The 22,664-nt window shown below is 37.7% G+C and overlaps 1 protein-coding gene across 1 annotated transcript in view; it reads left to right on the top strand.

Moving 5' to 3' along the window:
• The first annotated feature begins 1,716 nt into the window (after positions 1–1,716).
• LOC150087243 (uncharacterized) overlaps positions 1,717–22,664 on the top strand; it is a 32,297-nt gene continuing 11,349 nt past the window's right edge. The window contains exons 1-7 of the mRNA XM_090371097.1: positions 1,717–1,913; positions 15,457–15,776; positions 16,078–16,234; positions 19,755–20,048; positions 21,670–21,915; positions 22,020–22,121; positions 22,282–22,557. Coding sequence (XP_090227223.1) covers positions 1,823–1,913; positions 15,457–15,776; positions 16,078–16,234; positions 19,755–20,048; positions 21,670–21,915; positions 22,020–22,121; positions 22,282–22,557 — 1,486 coding nt within the window. The 5' untranslated portion in view covers positions 1,717–1,822. The remainder of the gene's footprint in view (positions 1,914–15,456; positions 15,777–16,077; positions 16,235–19,754; positions 20,049–21,669; positions 21,916–22,019; positions 22,122–22,281; positions 22,558–22,664) is intronic.

Here is a 22,664-nt window from a genome sequence, read left to right on the forward strand (position 1 = left end):
GAGAATGATTGGTTCAGCCAAGATGTGAAAAAAAAAAACAGAAACGGATGCGGAGGGTAACTGTAATGACCGTCCTCCCTACACCGAGGGAAAGGGCTTCCGGGGTTCGGATTCCGAAAATGACGCTAGAAACTTTTATGAGCTTTTTATGCACCTCAGAAACTTGAGTTTTTCATCCAGCAAGCCAATCAGAGTATTAACCCACCCAATTTACGGACATGTATACTGGCGCTGTTGTTGTTGTTGTTGTTCTAGCGTTTTTTAGATGCATCAGCGACTTAGGCCATATTGCGTCATACATATTGTCTGTAAATTGCGTGTGTTCCGTGGTCGATTTGCCTGCTTGCTGGACGGAAAACCACGCTACCCTTGCCTGCGGAGCGACTAACCCAGCCATGTTGTGAAAAGGACCCATAGAAATCCTTCGCGTCATTCACGGCATTCGAACACAGGTCTTTTCAATCCGTAGTGAAGAGGACAGTGATTATACCAGCGAGGGCTATAGTGACGCGTTATAACCGTATTTGCCTTGGCGCTTTTTTATTGCCTTGATGTGTGTTACCCATCGCTACCACTGCTGCTACCACTAAATCTCCTGAGCCGTTCGAGACAAAAAAAAATAAAATAAAAAATGGAGACAAATGTAGATGGACAGATAGACAGACTAGAAACACAATAATCTGAATTCTCGAATCACTGACTGAAAGAAATTATTCATAACGTTGCGTTTAGTAAAACATTAAAAAATAATAAATATCCATTTATTTGTATGTGAATGCTTTATAAAGATATCCAGCCTTACATACCATGCAAAAAAAAAAGATCGGAAGGTGGGGGGGGGGGGAGTTACAAAGAAACCACCTGTTTTTCGAAAAAAAGAGATTTTTCATCCAGGATATTCGTAGATCGGGATAAAACTGTCCCATTGTTATATTCATAGCTGTAGCTATTCATCCGTTCTGATCGTAAGGGGTGGGGTGGGGGCCCTATCTACGTTTTAATCATATTATCAAGAAGTACCAGAGAGGGTATGAACCCAGTATTTCTTGGGGAAGTATATCAGCCAATTCTGCTCCAAATAGAAGGTGGGCAATTCCTGGTTCCATAATTTAGTGAAGGACGGTAGAAATGTTAAGCTGATCAGTAGATTAACCTAAAAAAAACCCAAGTTTCGGGATAGTTTGGTTCTGGAGATCATATAAACAAAACCAGATTTAAGGTTATCCTATTTTAGGAACTGATACTCTGCTAGAAGTTTCTTCAGATTGGAACGGGCAGCACCAGACCAAACATCAGGGCCGTACAGAATGCGAAAGTAAACAAACACCTTGACAAATATTTGGATAATAGCTGAATTATTAACATTATGAACTAGATTCAGTCTTAATGGTCATTTTTATTTTAAGAAAGGTGGAGATTTTGAGATTTTGAAGATGAGTGGGAGCAATTTCTCACCAAAATAAATTCCCACTCTTCTCGCTATTTTCATTTTTCATCGTAAAGGGGCGCCACTGACGTTCGCGCCCGATCGAGCGGCAATTCGAAACTAATAAAAAACAAGAACGAACGCTGCCAATCGCCAATAACTAACACAAGCACACACTTAGACGATAGTGTTGTCGCTGACTAGTTCCCATAGTGACAAGGTAAACAACTGACCACCACTCGGCTTACAAGTGCGGCGGGCTAAGTTTGTCCCCGATGTGAGCGGCTATTAATTTCCGTTCACTGAGCAGTCCGCAGTTCCACGCACCGCTTGACCCTTGCGGCAGTGGCCCGTAGGACGTTTGTTTGTTATGTGTGGGATGCCGACATCGGTAGCATGGTGAGGGCGATCTGTGCCGCTGAGATCCGTGTGCCACCGCTGCTGTTATTAGCGTTCCTGAGTACGTGTCGTCTGCTGGAAACCAAAGGTAAGCTCGCGGCGCAGTCGTATGATAAGGGCAACATCCGTGTCACAGATATGGATTGGGATAAAATGACCCGGCCTTACACTCACTGCGGTAGCTGTTTCGTCCTGATTCTGCAAGCGTCTACTTTTTCGATTTTTTGATTTTTAGGCGCTCTAATGTAGAAACACAAACGTTGAAGATTCTCTTATAATGCCATTTTCCTGTAGTGCACTTTTTAAGGGGACATTTACTTTAACCCTTTCGTCGTTCATTTGTCGTTATTCAGATTAGCAATGAAGTCAAGGATCGGAAGTTTATGAGGGACTATGCAGATCCTCTCACAATCATTTCTTCAGCTGTTATAGTTAGCGTCTGTCACTAACATCAGCCACCGAACTGATAATCCTTTTATTTGTAAGCAGAATCCTAACTGTGTAGTCACTAACATTGACCACCAAGAAGAATCCTAATCGTGTGAAGCTAAGCACCGAATAAATGTCTACATGAGTGAAGATTAACATTTTGGATATTCTCATTTCGCTAATGGGTAGAGTCTGTCTTCCATCTTGACTGATCGAGCAAGCTTGTCTACCCTTCAATAATTTTTAAGGTCTGCTTTTCTTCTTTAGCAATTCGTGAGTCGCTCTGAAGAATAAACACTGCCTCTGTTTCTCTCGTACCTGAATCTTCATAGTTCTTTTCATAATTTTATAAGTTTCCTATTTACACCGGATCTTTTACTCTAATTCTATGGTAACTAATTATTATCTGGAGCTTATTTCCATATTTACAGTGAGTCATCTATTCAATGCACTTGCACAAAGCATCGGGTGGAAAAGACTTAAGTTCGAATCTCATCAATGACGCGAGGAATTTTTATTGGTCTTTTTCGCAATATGGCCGAGTCAGTAGGTCTCAGGGGAGGGTAGCATGACTTTTCCTCCGGAATCTTGGACTTTTTATCCATCAAACAACAAATCGACCACAGAACACATGCAATTTACAGACATATCATATACGACGCAATATGGCCTAGGTTGCTGACACTCCTAAAACTCCTACTACAACTAACCAAGTGGAAATACTCCTAATCGATTTAAGAAAATACACGTTACCTAACTAAATTTTATATTAGATATATTAGTAGGTCAGGAAAGGATTTGGCTGTCTAAAGAACATCCTGTTAAAAAAAGTAACTGAATTTGCTGATGTTTCAGAAATAAAAATTTTTAAGGAATGGTGTGAGTCGAAATCAACCAGAAATCAACGTTGGAGCAGGGTATCCTGAAAAGCCTGGCTAAGGCTTGGATAAAAGGCATAATAATTGATCTATTGATGATTGGAAAGTTGGGAAGTGGTCTGAAGAATCCATTCTTTCTCCATACGCTAATGACACCAGGCACCAAGTTCACAGAAGCAATGACGCATGTGGTAGATGACTTTCATCAACCGGTGAAATACCACCACTTTGCTTATTGGAGGCTTGAAGTGGTCAAACCCATGTTTAGTCTCTAGAGCAAAGTTTCCGGCATCCCCCTCCCCCCATACTTCTCCTTCAACCCATGCACGGTACTAAGTACTATAGGTTTTGATACCTTTCGTGTTTGGGGTTTTCATAAAAAAAAAAAAAAAAAAAAAAAATTTCATCCAGATTGTATGCAAGATATCGTACAAGATGGTGGTGGATCAGTGATGCTTTGAGGATGATTTAATTATTACGAAGTGGATACCCTACTTGAAATACCAACCACGATGAATCAAGCCAGCAATACAAATATTTTGGATAATCAGTTTGCATCTTTTGCTAACCATTTGAGAGACATGCATGAATTCTGTACTCCTGTATTTCAAGGTGATAACTTTCCGGTTCAGAGGTTCACTACAGTTTTAAAGTGATACGAATGAATGGTAGGGCATCTAATTGGCCTGCAAAATCATTTAATTTAAATCCTATAGAGGACATATGGGACTATCTTGAACAGCAAGTGAAACCACGGCAGCATCACGAAACCTGAAGGAATTACTGCGCTCAGTTGTTATCAGAAGGCTTAATATTGATATAAACTATTTAAGGGGTCTAATGGAATCCCTACCAGCGAGAATTCATAAAGTTATTCGTGCTAAAGGAGTAGTTACACAATATTAACTGAAAAATTGCACAGGTGACCGTAAACGATATAACTGATTATTATTATGAGTAAGGCAAAATTACGCAAGGAAACAAATTTTTCTGCATATGGATTCAGTGAATGGAGATATTACTTATGGTACTTACACTCCGTTACCGAATGTTTGAGGAGCACGAATTTAAAGAGGAGAGCGCTGAATCAAATGCACGAGGTATATCAAGGAAGGGTGAACCAATTTGTGAAATAATTGATACAATGGGTTTGGGTAGTTTCCAATTTGTATATAGTTGTTTAGAAAACGGTATGTTTTCTTTCTTTCGGGTTTCAAAAGAATTCTGCATCAAACAAGACGATTGGAGGGAACGAAAGTATAATAAATGAAATGAAATTATTATATTTTTAGCTTTGACAAACAATTACGTTGTACATACTTAGTAAGCAGTGTGAGTATCCAGTTCGTAGGACGTTTAAAATGCAGTGCTCACTACAACCCCTTCCTTCCCCATCCCGTCTGGAATCACGACCCTTCAGCAAAAGGTGAATGGTCGCAAGAAATTTCCTGTCATGAAAAGTATCGCTCAATCATGCTCCTATGGGCAGTACAAGATAATAACCTGCAGAAAGATAACACGATAATAATCTTCCGAAAGATAAAATCATAATAATGTTAAACTAATAATCTGAAGAAAACTGCGTCTCTTCAAATGTTTTAACACACTCTATTTGAGCGAAATTTGCTCTGAAGGAAGTGACTGTTGTGTACTGCTCGAGGTACGATTTAGAGTAATTTGTCTCGCAACTACTGTAATGGTTTTAATCACTGTTTTTACAAATCGTGTGCACGGATTGAAGTCCCGTATCGACGAAGCTTTTTCGTAACCGTGACAGAGTATGTTAGTCTCAGACAAGGGCATAGTTCCACCTCACCCAGAAAACGGCTTTTCATCCAGCAAAGTAAAGTGTACCAATTTACGAACACGATATATGTTGGTAAATAGAGTCCTTGGCTGCCTTTGTTCTGTTTAAAATAAACAAACAAAAACATTGAAACCTATTAGTAAAGGTATCAACTAAAGTACCCTGTCTTCGGACATGATAATTTAATTAATAAAGATTGGTCACATTAACGGTTTTAAATTCCAGTTGGTTTCAGTTTTCTGATATCCAAATCAATTATTGAGAGGGAAGGTTAGAAACATAACAGAATCGGCGTTAATCAGGCCCGAAGAAATCTCTTGTATTTCGTTTGCAAATCAAATAATGTCTCACACACCATTGCAATCTTCCGAACAACGAGATACACTCTTACCAATCTGAGTAGGCATTCTTAGCTGAAAGTTCAAATCCGGACAAGTCATCGTTGGTCACCTTTCATAACCTGGTACTGGTATTCACTAATGCGATGGTAATTTTCTAAACGAAGGATGGCAGTGATTTAATTGCAGGAATGGAGATCCCTGATTAGTTGGGACTTGGGCATTTTCTCGCAAATTTGAATTTCTATATTTACGATACTTTTCAATGTTTGAGTTACAATATTTTACACTTTTGTTCTGTTCTATTGTTAAAGTTTGAAGAGGTTATAAAATTATGTACAAATGTATTATATCATGTGTGAATTAGTTGTGCCATGAAAAGAGTGATATTAATTTAACACGAATATTTATCAGCTGTGTTATAAAAGTAACACATTTATTAGAGTATGTTGCCATTAAAATGGTAACATTCAAGGGTGGACAAAATAATGGAAAAACCTATGATAAGAGTTACGGGTATTCACCAATATGGTATCGGGCCACTCTTTGCTTTTAAAACAGCTTGTATTCTATGCGGAATAGATTCAGCTGTCTTAAGAGGAATATTGATCGTTCTTCATGGAGGAACGTTTCAAGCTACTTGAGTGATGAAGGTGGAGTAATCTACTTCTCACACTTCTCTCCAAATTTTTTCGTGTGATACATTTTTAATTAATGATTTTCTGGCTTACATTTTGAAATTAGCTTACATAATGATTATATCAACGACACAGAAGTCAACCATTGTGGTTGCTCTTAGGTACCCTAGAAATCCCAATCGTCACTTCTTTTATTCGGTCCATTGTTTAAGGTTTTGTGCGAAAGTGAGAAATTTTTGAACTAATGACCTTAATACGAATAAGAAGTTCGTATTAAGAACACTTATTTCCTTTATTTTTTTACAAAATAATTTTGTAACCTCCTCAAACTTTAACAATAGCACAGCACAAATGCAAAACTATTTTAACACAAACATCGAAAAGTGCCGTAAATTCAAGACTTTTTTATTTATTATAATCACAACTTTCATTTATTATTTCTTCTGGAAGAATTATTCCCGAGTATTTTTGTTTTCTGTTGTTAAGTCCTCTGGAAGTTTTTCTTCCGGAGATATTTTTTCTGGGATTCCTTCCTGAAGTCGTCCAAGGCCATCGAGTCATCGAGGGCCTTGCTGTAGTTATGTATACAAGATCCCATATTGTTTTTTGAGTGAGTTCAGTTAGTTCTCCTGAAAGAGCACTACATCTGGAGCTTATTATTAACATTTTGATACTGTGCATTTTCTGTGATAATGGAGGCTTATTGAAATCGTGAGAAGGCAAACATGGATCTCATGTACTCTGTACATGAGATCCATGTTTGCTAGATGATATGCAGCAGGGGAAAGACGTCTGTATGCCAAAAACTTCCATAATCGTCATGTGCCAAACAAGAAGACATTTAAGAGAATGCATGAACGCCCTAAGGAAACTGGGTCATTTAGAAAACGAGTTTCAGATGATGGTAGACACGTCAATACCAGAACTCTTGGTTTGGAAGATCGGATATATCGGGTGAGAATTCTCACCTGTATATCAGGTGAGAATTCTAGATAAAATTTTATCTAGATGACATCTAGATAAAATTCCGATTTAGCAATTATCTGTAATCGTATAAAAATTAGAATCAGATGCCGATTATAGTCCCTTAATGATGCCCTCTGTGATTGTAAATTCTTAACGCTCTCTGCAAGAAACGTGTACTGATTCCTCAAGGGCGTTTTTTACGTCGATAAGTGAGTCAGACTTTTCCAATAACATTAGTAAACGTCAGTGCATTAAAGTTGCACGTTCGTGTTGTTTATTCCTGAAGTTCGCTTCTTGCGGTAACATTTACCCGTAGAAAATTAGCTTTGGAATGAATTTTTAAGCAATGGGAATGCTGCAAAGAGGCCAAACTTATAACGGGCCAATCAGCTCGGGGACATCTTTCATCCTGCCTCAGAAGTAATCCCGTAATTGTTTCCAAAGCGAATATGGATTATCTCGCCATTGAATAATCGGATCTTTATTATTGTTATTTACCATTATTTCGATTTACCGGAGTAGTGGTGGTGGATGTTGCGCTGAGTGCCACAGCGCCCAATGACACGAGGCAGCAATATACTGTATCTGTAACTGCGTGTATTTGCTGATCTGTTTGCTGGAAAAACCAGAGTTTCCGGGAAGCAAGTCCATGCATCCTTGCTCGAGATCTACTAACTCAGTCACGGTGTGAAAACAAAAGCCGATGTGTCTTTTGTCAAGAGAGGGATTCTAACCTAGGCCTATTCACACCATGTGGGAAAAACCTCAATGCTAATAGCCAGGGTATTTACCAAAGTAGCCTTCTTCTGATCATACACACCGGTTTTTCATCCCACAAAGCATATAAACCGTCCGTTGTTTATCCACTGCACACGGTGTGGATAAACAAATCGCCACCACTGAGCTTTTCTTTCAAATTACATACAAATTAGTGGAATAAATCCATACAGCCACGTGGACATAACAGTATCTCCAATTTCTTAAATCATCTATAATAAATGATCTCGGATTCTAGATAGCACACAATGAAGATTCTTTACATTAAATATGCGTGAGGGCGGACGAATGTGGAACTTCCACGAATCCAAAAACTGTTCTCTGCAATAAGCGTTACAGAATCTAATATAAACACCACCGATCATACACGACAAATAACGACCTCTAGGTCATCATTACTTTAAAAATAGACTCCCTCCCACCAGCTCCTCCTTGCAAAATGACAGTCCTCAAGACACAATGGCACGTTTTGAAATAAGGCGTTAAGTTTAATGCGAACTTATAACAAGGCCCGTTGCCGTGACAACCAAAGAAAATCACTGAGATAATGGGGGGTAAGAATTGCATATGCTTTGCTCGCGTAAATAAAATAATCCTTTATTTTTTTTATATATTTTGTATTCTCGAGGATAAAAATATTGGACAGTTCGCTTGTGTGTAAATTAAACTATATTCTGAACAGTACGCATGCGCATTGAGACTAATATTTCTAAACTCAACACATCGTCCTTGGTTGTCATTTTTGAAGTCAAAGTAAAGGGCGAAGTTTCAGCATGAAAGATTGTCAATAAACGTTGAAAAAATTGTCCAACAATTTACGCTGTTTATTAAGGGTTAAAATCCTCTCTTACCCACCCACACACACACAAAACACGTACAGCGAGAAGGATTTTTGTTCAGTCATTTTCAGTTTTCGAGGTTCCTTCTGTAATGTGAATTATCAGCATTCTTAGTCGGCTTCCAAGATTGCTCAATAATGTTTTATGGATTGGTGATGTTATTACGTAGTAATGGTTTATGACACTCTAATGGAGATTTGAAGTAACTGGTACCGGTAGTAAAGTCAATAGGCTGTTAAAACCGTGTCCTATAGTTCGGCCAGTAGCTATTAGCTTTCTCTGGGAAGGGGGGAATGATAAAAATAAACAAAATTGAAGATTTCGATTTCTCAACTCATTATTCTTTAATGGTACAGGGTGGTCACTATTCTATGTCCCACAAACTTCTTGACAGAATAATGTAGATTCATTCATCGCAGTTTTGTTGTGATGGAATCTTACAAAAATTGCAGGACGAGAGGGGGCGGGAGAGTATTCGGGTATGTGACCCTCCTGAAATCGTGTTATTGTAACTTAATGACCAAAAGCTGGCAGTGTCACAGAAGTATTTTCATTAGACTGAATTCCATTCCAAGAGAAAGGGATACAATAAACCCTCGCTTTAACGGACCTCAATTTAACATGATTTGGAAATAACGGACAGCGTCTACTAAACTAAAGTTTTCGTCCTTACGAAACCCGATGTCGTAACTGCCTCGATCTGATGGTATTTCCCACCATTTAAAATATTTTCATAATAAAGCAGGGTTAAATCGCGGTTTTACTGTACGAAAGTGTTCAATGCTGTTCATCGATTTCGATGCTCATCAAGAGATGACTACTACAGTATTTGATTTTTTGCTTGGCCGAACTTTATGGCTAAATACTGCATAACTGCAATATGATTTCACTATGGCCACCAAGACGCATGTCAGTTTAGTTCATGCGAAATCATTTACACTAAAGAAAGTTTTATCGCTGTTGACTAACGCTTGTGTCCCATTGATTGTATGTCACCATCAGACCACAGGGATTGGACTGGATTGCGTAAAATAGGATTGTCCAATCGGAAGCCAACCAGTCATGTGTGACCCTGGAGAGGGAATAGCAATGTGTTATGCGTGGTGGTACGAATAAAAGTTAAATTAAATAATTGAAAATGAGTTAATTTCCGTTACCTTTCTTCCAGATGATCTGTATTTCATTAACGATTTTTGCATTAGGGTTCACGGGCTAGTCCTAAGACACATATTCATTCCTGTGCGATCAGATGTAGGCCAGCCCCAGTTTACGATATGACGGCCGAGACAATTTAATTCTAAGAGGAATTAAAACCTGAGTTTCCGGGTAAAAACTTGACCAAAGTATGAGAAACTCCGTAAATGTTCCTTTTTCACACAGTATGAAAGAACAATGCTCGTAGCCACTGTGCAAGTTGCAAGGATGTGCAGAGGGATTTCGTTCAAGAACATTGTGGTCGGACCAGTGACCAATGAGGCCAATTTCTCTTTTAACAAAACGTTTAACCCGCAACAGTCTTTTCTTTGTGGTATCAGTCTGGTGAGGGTAGACTGATGACGTGAAGAGACATTACAGTCGGCGTATGTACGGACTTCTACTGCATTAGGAACGGACAGCATAGATGAAAACTTGAGACCAACAATCCTTCCATGTGTTGCAAGAATTAGAGAGAGAGAGAGATTCGTATTCATAGAAGAGAAGAGAATTCCTATCCCACAGCCCGCTACTGCTGAACAGCAAACTGATTGCGGAGGATACAATGAACTAGCCATGTTGCTCTCTCTTCCTGTCTTTTCCTTTTTCTTATCCCAATTAGACATGTGCGAAATGAATATTGGTGCTAAGAAGATGGAAACCTTGGGAAAACGGATCGCTGAACAAAGAGAGCCTTCTGTGGGTTTCTAGCGGCTGAAATTCTCTAGAGGGGGAAATAATCAAGAATCCAGACGACCTCTCAGTGAACTGCATAGGATCGATGCCAATAAGGTGAGAAATTTGTTTGAAAAAGATCAGGCACGAATTACTTTCCCAAAGCCCGTGTGAGGGAGAGACATACGTTACTCTTTAAGTCCTTTGGTTTCTAACTTTTCTCTACTTGTTTTCCATTCAGTAAACGGTAAACTACCATTGGCTAATATTTTAAAAAACAACATTAGCTTTATTGTAGAATCAGGTCTTTTTCCAGATGTTACCTGATTGTTCTGAACACGGTATTTATAATTTTGCTGTTCCATAGACTTTTCCTAAGAGAGGGTTTCCGTTTACATAACAAATCACGTCATCGCGAAAATATTTATCAACAGTCCAGCTGAGCCACTGACTCTTTAAACCAAATGATTCCTCTGGTCTTACGATGACATCTATGTAAAGATATCTTTAGTTATCATAAATTCCTCCGCGTTATCCTACAACTGTACTTCGAAATACTCTGGACCAACAATCTGCATAAAATTTTGGCAAGCATTCTTAAAAACATCTTTCGGGTCTTCTTCGCACGATTTCTTAGTTGGAAGACAGCACGATCGATTGAATAACATACGTTCAGTGCCGGTTAGCAAATTCCAGGGTAGCGAAACATGACGAATGACTAAATTGCTACCTTTCCAACAGACACGCCTGGACAGATTCCCATAATTCTACGTTAGAGGTGGATTGAATTTCTCATCAGTTCACTTAATGATAAACGCCTTGAATGTCGAATATAAATTATTTGCTTCAGTAAGTGCGCACGATTTCGTGTGAAAATTGCAGTCCGTGCAATGAGAGAAGTTTAAATAAACTCCAACGGAGGTAGTTCAGCCTTCGGGAAAATAAACTCGCACTTCGTGGAAATGAAATTATTTTCTGAAGGGATTTTATCACGATAAATTTAAGCTAATATGTGGGAATCAGATTGGATTTCATAACGAACTGAATCAGACATTTAAACATTACTTAAGGTTTCCATGATGTACAGTGGTACCCCTCTCCGTCCACACTTTGTATGCTACAATTTGTGTTCAAATACACAAACACACGCGCGCGCAAATCGATATACTGAGTCTGCAGTCCAATATGATCCATCGCGATCTATTGATTCTACAGTTAATTTAAAAAATTCAAATTTCCCTATTCGTACCCGTGCAGAGAGACATCGCCGATTTCAGCAGCTGAAGTTTAAAACGGAATATTAATCAGTTAAAGATGATAGTTTAGTGGAAATCACCACAGGGTCTTTACAAATACATAAAGATAAACAAAATGATTGTTCCTGAAACTCTGATTTATGTTTACTGTCTAGAAGGTTTCCAGAAGTATTGGTACAGTTGCATTTTCCCCAGAAACTATAGCATACACTCTGTTCGATTAGCCTTCTGCTGTTACGTAAGATTAAAACGTACGAGGAAATATTTTATGTCCAAAACTTAATAAATAATAATTAATGAACCCTGACATTGGATATTACATTTTTTCTTTTATGAATAAATTTCTCAAACCGGAAGGTGAAATGCAATCTGTTATCGTAAGCGAAGTATGGATAGGATTTCCAGCCAGTGGAATAAGGTCCTTAATATACTGGAGAAAGGACTAACCTTGGGGAACACCTGCATTAGTGGAGAAGTTAGAAGGTAGCGAACCGTCTACCATCACCTCAGCGAGCAGTCAAAGAGAAAACTGGATATCAGTTGCGCTAAACATTCGGAAATTCGTAAGTGGAAGCTTATTTAGAAGACCTTTATGCTGCCAAACACGATTAATAGCCTCTAAAATGTCAAGAACTTGAGTTTCACCAACCTTTTCCTTTAATTTTGTCCATAGATGGGTAACGTAGGCCAGAATATCACCAGTGGATCGACACTGACGGAATCCATACTGGCAACGTTGATCAAATGGAAGGTTTCTAGATAGTTTAAGAGTTCGCGTTAATTGATTTTTCTATTACTTTAGAAACCTTAGTTGTAAGTGCTTCAAGTTGTTCTATATGTACCCGTGCAATGGGACAATAATTGGATAGGAGGGATTCGTCACTCTTTTTAGGAACTGGCTGGACATTAGCAAATTTCCAAGCAGAAGAAAAAAAAAGAATAAGAAAATGCAAAAAAGGCGGAAACACAGAATAGCAACAAGTTGAGGAGCACAGATTAAGAAAACAAGAGAAGAAATAGCATCAGCACCTGGAGCTTTCGTGGCATCAAACCTGTTCAAAATTCTTCTGACTTCCCTTTGACGGAAGACCACAACAGGCATCGAGTAGATTGTATTGGGCAAGATAGGAGGTGGTTTATTAAGATCGTCGATACAAGAGTTATAAGAAAAGTAGAGTGTAAATATCGAGTGGAAAAATAGAGTAGAAAAGCAGAAAATTAAGAAGTAGGATCGACTGCCATTTGTACAAGAAACAAGTTTCTACTTTTAGCCTGTTCAAAATCGAGTTTAGACTGATCAATAACCGCTTTACAATTGTTGCGAGTTTTAGTGGAGGCAGAAAATGAACCGGGAGATTTAGATGGAAGCTAATTGCGATGCGCAACATTCATATTTTTGAACAGCCTTAGCACATAAGGTTTAGATAAAGGACAAGGTTTTAAAGTGGAGTGTTGGAAAAAGTATTTCATTTCTACAAGAATGATTTCACTGACACGATCTGAATATCAGAAGATTTAAAACAGTAACACAATCAAGGAAGAGAAGGATATAAATCTCGCAGATCATTCCATTTTGCATTCCTGTAATGCCAAAGAACAAGGGGCTGAGAAAGAGAAAGAGAGAGAGTCTCTACTTACGAAGAGATGATAAGTTGTGATCTGAGATGACTAGAGAGAGACAGAGAGATAACTAATGTTGACCGTGTGTTTTAAAGAATTATTGATGAGAAAAAAAATCAAGAGTTGGATATGTGATTAGGATTGTCTGGTGTTCTGGTAGGTAAATGAACAAGCTGGGTCAGGTCATTAGTAATCGCAAAAGCCTCAGTCTGTCAGTTAGATTAGAGAACGTCAAGCTTCAAAGGAAGGAAGGCAGAATGCCGAGTGATTAGTAGTGAAGTTTGGAGAATGAGAATGGTAACAGATAAATTAATGATGAATCTGTGATTCCATAAACACATGACAAATATTTCTTCCTCTGCATCTAAAAAACTGGGTTTTCTTTTTGTCTAATGGCACTGTTCTAAAATGACTTCTACAATTTCCGTTCTCTTTTCCAAACCAGTCTGAACACATGCCGCAACGAGTCAGCATCCTTTTACTGTCCAACTTCAAGCTTACAGAATCAACTTTTCTTCTTCCTCATTTATTCCTTACAACTTCCGTTTTCTGGAACAACCTCAATTCACACGTATTTGACGAAAATTACAATGTACAGAAATTCAAGTCTAATGTCAACAAGCATCTTCTCAACCTTCAGCCCTCGCAGGGTACTACAGATTCTAATGCCTTTCGTGTTTGGGGTTTTCATAAAAAAGTTAATTAATAGCATTCGTAATATTTTTTTGAAAAATGACCAGGTATAGATGCAACATCTGTACGTTATTTTTGAATTGATTCCACTCCCTGTTTTTTCGACAGGCAGTTTTAAGGTAATATTGGACAAAATAAAGTATTTGTCTGAATCATTCATATTGAAATCACGAGCTAGAAAGAGGCTGACGTCACATCTGATTGACTTAATCACGCACTTTTGCTATTGTTCGTTTCTTGTTTCCAAGCAACTCTGCAAAATGCAATTTGGTCCCTCCAAATCAGTTAGTATTAAGCTTGGAAAAATATGTGGTCGAAAATTTTTAAATTTAAATGGAAAGTTGCGATAATGTGATGTAGTGATTTCATATTTTGGTATTGGGCTGTTTCCTGTGTGTAAACTGTGTTCTAAAATTTGTTTGTTTGTTGTTGTATGAGAGAAGTGGCACCAGGAGTGGTATCATAGCAAACTCCTGTAAAAAAGCAGGGAAAAACTGCTCGCTTCAAGTTAATCCACTTCGAAAGGGAGCACTTATTGACATTGTGGTATACACCACAACAGCCCCTCTCAGGTGAGGTTTCGATGGAGCATCGAATCAATACGACCTACTTTACTACGTGTTGCTCAAGCACAGGCAAGCACATGCATCACAAAGTAGGTTTCACTCTTTTGTTTGCTTATATTCTATTATTCTATTTTTTCCACTGGTTTGGTAGGGGGATGGGGGGAGAGAATAAGTTGTACGTTTAGTTTCTCCATATCTACAAACCAGGCTGAGCTCACTGTTCCTGAGACTGAGAATTTTTAAAAATTGAAAACTTTCTCCGGTAATACTTCCAATGACACCACATCTATTAATCTTAAATTACTTAACTAATTAAAAAATTAACTGTCATTGTAAATAAATTTAAAATATTTTCTTTAGTAAATTATTACATCGCTGAAATATTAAATAAAAAACGTGGAACTCGAGCTAAATATTAAAACGATTTTTACTCATAGTAAAATTGGTTATTATTATTTATTTAATAATAATAAATTATTATTATTTCTTTTTTACTTTCAATTTGTAGGGGGAAAGAGAATTCATATTAAAATGAATTTTAATTCAGTATTCAGCTTTAGACAGTCTGCGCACGTGAGTTGTTGTGCAAGACTCGTGAACGTGGGATCCATTGTGACCAGATACACATTATGTGGAGAGAAGAAAGCAATAAATATTGCTGTTTACGATTTTAATTAAACTAAATGGCTAAATTTCTAGGATGTAACCCATAGAGTTTTATTAAGTATTCTATAAAGTTATAATCTGAGTAATTAATTGATAATGAGTAAATTATATTTACTTTTCATTTCTATTAAGCATAGAAAACTCATTCGATTAATTTAAGAAAAAAAAATCGAACGCGTCTGAAATGTGGCGCATTGCTTACATTAAATAACTTTTTTAAACTGTACAGATTCTAAAGAAATACTGAGTACATTTTCGTGGCATATAATACGCCTTTATTGTTTTACAGGTAACTGTGATAGTCCCCTGGGGATGTCTGACCGTACCATTCCAGACACTGCAATTTCTTCCGACCTCGAAGATTCCTCAACACCCTCCATGGGCAGATTGACAAACTCTGATGGAGCGTGGTGTTTCAATAAAGAAGCCATAAAGTCCCAGAAGGCTATTTTGAATATTGACTTGTCGAAAGAAGTGTTTATTAGTGGGGTAGCATCGTCGGGTCCTCCCACGTCTAAATATCCGAGTTCTTATACGCATCTTTTAAGTTTCCAGCTTTCTTGTAGCAATGACCAAGCTACGTGGCGTGTCATTGACAGTGGTAATGAGGTAAAGGCAGTGCATCTACCTTATTCATGTAGCGGGTAGGCAGATAATGTCCCATGTAAATTTAACAGTTGATCTATTGATGTTTTCCATTCATTATAATTATAATATCTAATTATTTTTATGTTAAAAATTTGCTAAACAAATACAGAAATTGGAATAATGACAAAAATTAATTAATACAAAAAATATATACGCGCGGAAATGCATAATAATGGTGCAAGTGCTTGTCCAAATATGTATACGTACTTTTTGTATGTTTGTATTTTCTACTGTAACTGCGTGTGCTTTACTTTTTTTCCAGTACTATACATATGATGGAAATCAGACCGCTGACGACATCAAAAATCACCCGATTAGCAGCTTGGAGTTAGCCCGTTACCTCAGGATAAACATCGTTAGGCAGGTGTCAGGTGGTACAGAAGTGTGCCTGAGATTCGAAGTGTATGGATGTGGTACAGGTGAGTGCAAAAATACCTTTCAAAAATGGGTAGAGTAGATCGATGAACGCACAGTTGCAACGAGAGTAATGTCAAGGAAACCGTTTCAAGTGTACACTTGCGCCTGGAGACTGTAACCAAATAAAAGCTAATTTATTCCAAGCTAATGGATGCAGAAATCATGCGAAAAATAGTTTAGAAACCAGAGATTTTTAATGTATGTGTAAGGGGAGCAGATTTTTCTGCAGATAGCTTTTAATCAACTATTATATGTGCAAGGGTATGGGCAAATAATGAATAAATAAACAAATATTTTATTAATACTCTTATTTGAAAAGAGGGACGTGACGCCATTTTGTGATTTCAGAATCATCAGTGATTCTGAATGTTGGGGAGCCAAAACAAAACTTCATAAACAGGATGAAAAATCACCGAAAAAAGTGTTTTGAAGAGGAATACGCTAAAAAATGTACGTTGACGTCAGATTTCTTAAAACCTGACCTCTACTTCATATGTCAGAACTTTAAAATCAAGTTCAGAACTGTAACGGTTTCCAGGCTTTTTTCATTTAGATTGAATTTGATTTTGAGTTTAGGTTGATTTGATTTTATATTTCATGTTTTGATTTTGGATTGAATTTAATTTTAATTTTAGATTTCTTTTTTTTGATTTTAGGTTGAACGTTTGTGTTTAGGAATTTTTACTTAATCTTTAAAGTTGCCACTAATACCTTCGGTGTCAGAAAAATTGCTACACACTAAAAGATTGTCTAGTATAGTGAATAGGCCAGGGTAAAGACAAGAAATGACCAAAAACATCAGAACAAAAACGTCTTTTATTTAATGTAAAAGCCCATACATTAGTACGAAGTATGATCCCCCTCCGCCCACTCCCTATGTTAAAACCAGTATTGTAAGACAGTTTCGCTGCAATGTCAATATGCTTTCAAGGTCTTCTAGATCCCCTCCTACTACTGAGCATGTCTGCGGCACGATGAGACAGCCACGCTCCAAATACCGGATAGCCTATTGAGGAATATTTCCCTGCGCATGTGTCAATTGTTCCCTTAAAGCTTCCGATGTTTGGGTTCAATGAGAAGTAGCTCAAAATTGCTCCAATCGCTTCCTACCAGTGGCGTAAGAACGCCTTGGCATTGGGGCAGATGCCAAGGGTGCCGATAGGAGAAGGACGCCACAGACAGGCCACATCATTACAGTGCCAAGCTATTTCGACACCAAGGCTAGCTGACGAATGGCGCCCCTCGATGATGTCGAATCAAAATCTATTTGCTGTCCGGAATGTAACTTTAAAGGGACCAATCAGGCGATCGCTTCATCACCTCATGCTCCAATTCATAGCAGTTCGCAATTCACGCACTGTGTGCAAACTGAATAAGTTATAATGTTTTTGTGATTACTATATAAACAGGCAATCGTGAATATTGTGATTTATAATTTAAATAAAACAATAAAAGCCAAATTTTCGTTTCCATAAAACAAAGAAATAAAAAAATTCTAAAAAAATTCGGTAAAGAATAAAATTCTATTTAGCAAATTCTAAAAAAATTCGTGCTAAAGTTGGAAGAGGATCTAGGTCAATTTATTAATTCGTAGTTGTCTGCCAAGTCACATTTCAACACGCTCATTCGTTTTGCAGTGAGACAGGTTTTCGTTACCTTTTGTTTTTGGAATTTGCCGGTAAAATGACAGACAAAAGAATCAATCTCAAATTTTTAAGAAAACAACAGCTAAAAGTTGAGTTCTTACGTCAAGTTTATGGGAGGCAATACGTCAAGAGTTCGTCCGTTTAAATGACATAAATAACTTTTTAGAATGTGGAGGACCATGAAGGCCCAGGCCACCCGGTATCCATGAAAACTGATGTAAACATGGACCGGGTAAGGACGCTAATACATCGTCGTTTAAATATTGGAATGGGTTGCATCAGACAAAGGAACAGATAGACACATTTTAACTAAATATTTAAGCATGAGAAAAGTGTGTGCCAAGATGTCTTCAATCAAAAATTTTGATTGAAGACAAAGAATGAGAAGACTTCAAATTTGTGAAGATGTTTAGAAGGGGAGGATGAAGAAAGTCCAGACTTTCTGAGTACTGTAATTACTTGCGATGAAAGTTGGCTCTTCCAGTACGAGCTGTTGCATGAGGACAATTAATAGAATTAGGCCTCACTAAGAGACCAGTTGGATCACGAAGTTTTAGTGTGTCTAAAATCTCCTGAACTTTTTAAATATTTACAATAACCCGTTTATTAAAGAACTAAATATACAGAGTGTTTTAAAAGTGCACGGAAGAAATGTAGGAACGTTTTCTACAGTAAAAAGAAAGTCCCCATAAGAAAAAAGGAAATTTTTCGATATATTTGCGCACGGCAGCTGTGAAATTCTTCTGAACCTCGCCATCAATCAAAATCATATCAATAAATTTGCTAGAAGCAAACAGATTTGTAGTAACATTCGAAGTATCTCTAATTCATTGTAACGTTACAAATTATGCTTGTGCTCTCTTTCTATCGGTCCATCATGTAAAATTAAGAAATGATATGTATAATTTATTGTACAACGTATATTTTGTATAATTTGTTAAGACAACGATATGTATAAATTATAAATGGATGTATATAACTTATATTTGTATATATGAATGTGAACCCCTGGTTAATAGCCGTAAGCGGGTGTCTCTTAGGAGAAGATAAAGATAATAATAAAAAAAATCAGGAGCGGATTAGCAGACCTGGAAAGCTTGCTGACATTGCAGAGAAACTGCTTCACAGCATCGGTTGGTGGCCAGGCGTTTCCTCGTTGAAATAAAGACAGATGGTAAAAGGACAGGTCAATGTAGTTTCAATGTAATGATCTGAGATTAGCTTGAATTGTTGCTGTCCGCATCGTAATTCCTGGTGTTAACAGTGGAGAGCATCTTCTAGTATAGTGAATATTTGCATGCCTTTGTTGAATACAAGCAAAAATCTGTTTTACCACGGCATAGTCAGACAGTATGGTCGTTTCTCAAACAGAATCTCCATTCATCTCAAAAATAATCCAACCAGAAATTTAAAATGTTTGATTTTATCCCTAGATGCCAATATCGATCCGCTGTCCTCAGATCTACTGAGATCATACTTTTAGAACTACGTGATCTCATCCAAACTTATTTGGTCGAGTATACGCTATTAGCCCACGAATTCGGGTTATCTCAAAAGCTTTTCAGGCAAACTAAATTCCGAATATTCGATATTTTTCTTTTGCAATTAGTAATAGCGTGTGTAGTGGACCACTCCACTTTACCCCCTGCCTAGGACCGTCCCTAATCCCGCTTATTTTCTCTTCCACTATGTAGTCCACTTGATCATATAAAATGATGATCATATATCATTACGATGTACTCATATGCAAATATTCAGACAGTTCCATTATTTTTTAGGGTGGAGAAGTTTCTCTGACATTGAGTAGAATTTATGCGACAGAATCTTAGAGAACCAGTTCTTCACTTAATGAAAACAATAATTTTTTTCTACGCAGATACCGAGCCCACCTCCAAGATGCAAGCCACGACCACCACCAAAGGAGAAATCCAAGTGACCTGGAATCAGCCCTTCATTACGACGATCAACAATGGTAGAGGAGAAATACGAGCGGACAGCTACACGGTGTACTACAGGCCTGTAAGTGGAGAAGTGGATGAGTCGCTGCCCACAAATTCCAGGGAGGCGCTCATAGGCGATATCCGACTTGGTGCCACTTACGTCATCAAGCTGGAGTGCGTCGTGGAAAGGGTCGTACGTCTCAACTGCAGCTCGATCGAGGTCACAGCATGTAAGTGTATCTGTTTTCGCTTCCGTGTTTTGTGTCTATTGAAGCGTTCGTCAGTCTTGACAGTTTTTGTACCCCCCGTGTGGCCGTCGTTTAGGGATAATCCTTAGATGGTAATTTATCAGTGTCATCGCGAGTAAATAACATGACGTCCAATTTCGTCTGAAACAACCTGGTCTCGCCGCTGAAGTTCAAGGAGAGACATTGGCTAACCAAGGCGAATAGTTGTAGTTACCCTTCGCCGTCTCCTTATTGTGCGAGTGAATACACTATTGACAACCATTCTTTTCAAATACACGCGCACGGCAACGATACGGTGGTCTTTGTGAGTTTGAATCACGATTACAAAAGCACCATCTACCGGCCATCTTCAGGTAAAATAAAAGAGTTATTGGAGTCATTGTAAGTATAACTGTAAGCCCAGCCTATATCTACACAATATAACCTGATGTGACCACCGAGGTAACGTGACCACTTTACGAGTGGTACCCGGAGTAAATAAAATCTCATTTGGTGACCATAAATTTAATACGAAACTAGAAAAAGAAAAATAATAAAATTCGTCTTAATTATTTTTCAGTTTTTCAATCTCTGTACTTTTTTATTTAACCAAAAGTTCTAACTCAAAGCTTGTTCCATTTTAAATATTTAAGTTTGTAGTGCGTGTTCAGCTTGATAAAAGATTGAGTAGTTCAGAACCATTCCAAATCTAAGTTAACATTACTGAAAAATAGACCATGGCTCAAGTAATATGCGAAGAATTATGAGGAGGAGAGAAATGCATCGGTTAACGCCTCCAAACAGTTATTAAACTTCTTTTTGACAGCAAAAGGAACTTAAATAATTATTAATAAATATAGCAAATGAAACAGATGAAAATTTAAGTTCTCTCGGAAGTCTTATTGTGCTTGTATCAGAGACAGCGTTGACTGATAACCAAAGCCTGGAATGGCCAATACTTGTGGCAACTACATTCGCAAAAAAGTGACCATTTTGAGGCAGAAACTTGGGAAATACTTGGTAATGTTCGATCAATGATATTAGAAAAGGTTAATATGCTGATTTAGTCACAGTTCTGTGGGTTTAATTCAGAATTATTCAAATTGATCTTCCTCAGAAAAGCGTGGATTCATCTAAAGTCATTAAAGTGCTTTGTCCATTTGCATCCAGCTAGTTGGATGCCATTCGTTTTAAATCCATTGGCCATTGGGGACCATCCCTAATGTCATTTGTATAAGGGATTCGCTAATTGTGAAATGTGTTTGAGACTAGCAGCACCATCTCAATGATCTCTTATGAAACATGAGTATCTTATGCATATTATTTGTTGTAACTAGTTTAATTATATTTAAATTAAATTTAATTTTATAAATTAATGAAATTTTTATTTTGGAAATTTAAATTACAGACTAAATTAACTTATAAAATAAAAATTTTAAAGTAATTTAAAGTTTAAAACTTTCTGGATGCCACACAGTGGACGTAGAAACTTAACTAAACCTAATCTATAATCTGCCTTAAGAACGAAAATATTTCTCTTAATTTCTCTTACGATAACAACTATTCATGCTTTTTTTTGTCGTTCTGTTCTTCTAATGTCATAATCTGTTTTGTAACTTTGCAGATCCACCCTGTACAACGGGATGGCAGGGAAATGAATACCATTGCTTCCATTTCAGCGACAAAGTCGACTCCTTCGATACCATATATAAACAGTGCCTTACTCCCGAAGATGTCAACCAACAGTTAGGACCTTTGGGAAGTCTGATAGACAAAGAAGAGGAGTCATTTCTGAATGATTATGTGTTCAAGTCTGACGTCAAGAAGTTCTGGTTGGTCGAGGCCAAATGCGCAAATGTAGAAAAGAGTGGTAAGTGATGTCACGCATCGATAGTACATAATGCATATACTGTACATACTGTATATTGAGAAAGAAAGATAGAGATAGTATATTGATCTTATTGATTATCGTAGATGACTGCTGCCAGATGGCCACGATAGAAAGCGGAACCTTCGTCACAAGTGCGTGCGACGGCAGCTCCCCCAACGGTGCATTATGTATTCGCGACCACAAAGGTACAGTCGTACTGCTAAACTATTTTCTGTCAATCTTTCCTATGTGCGTTCGTATCTTATCGGCGTTTACTTTTCTGGTTTATTCAATCATCTAATGTTGGTTCAAACCGACGTTTAGAAAAACTTTTTTCTTTTTTCAAATTCTACGATGCATTTTTAGGTGAAGGTTCTGTATTGAAGGTCCATTCGGCCGTGGCCATTGACATCAGTTCTGTTCGACTGCAATGGTTTTACGAAGGAAACGGATGGAAGACCGATGAAATGCAAGTCAAAGTGTGGGTGGATGGCGCTGCTGAGAAGCCTGCCGTGCATAAATTTTCAACTCTGGACCACCGCTTTAAGCTAGAAGATTTGGAAGCTGGAAAAAGATACTCGATTATGTTAAAACCAGCTCCAAACATCAAGACAAAAGAGTACATCGTGGAGGTGATCATCTGTAAGTCTATAAATCATAAAAATGTGTTGCAAATATTGCACTACTGAGGAGACGTTACTAATGAAAGCTGTTTTTTATAGTACTGTACAATAATTGTTTCTTTGGTA

Source organism: Mastigoproctus giganteus, chromosome 4 (assembly GCF_048544385.1).
Source record: "Mastigoproctus giganteus isolate SK-2022 chromosome 4, ASM4854438v1, whole genome shotgun sequence".
Taxonomy (NCBI): Eukaryota; Metazoa; Arthropoda; class Arachnida; order Uropygi; family Thelyphonidae; genus Mastigoproctus; species Mastigoproctus giganteus.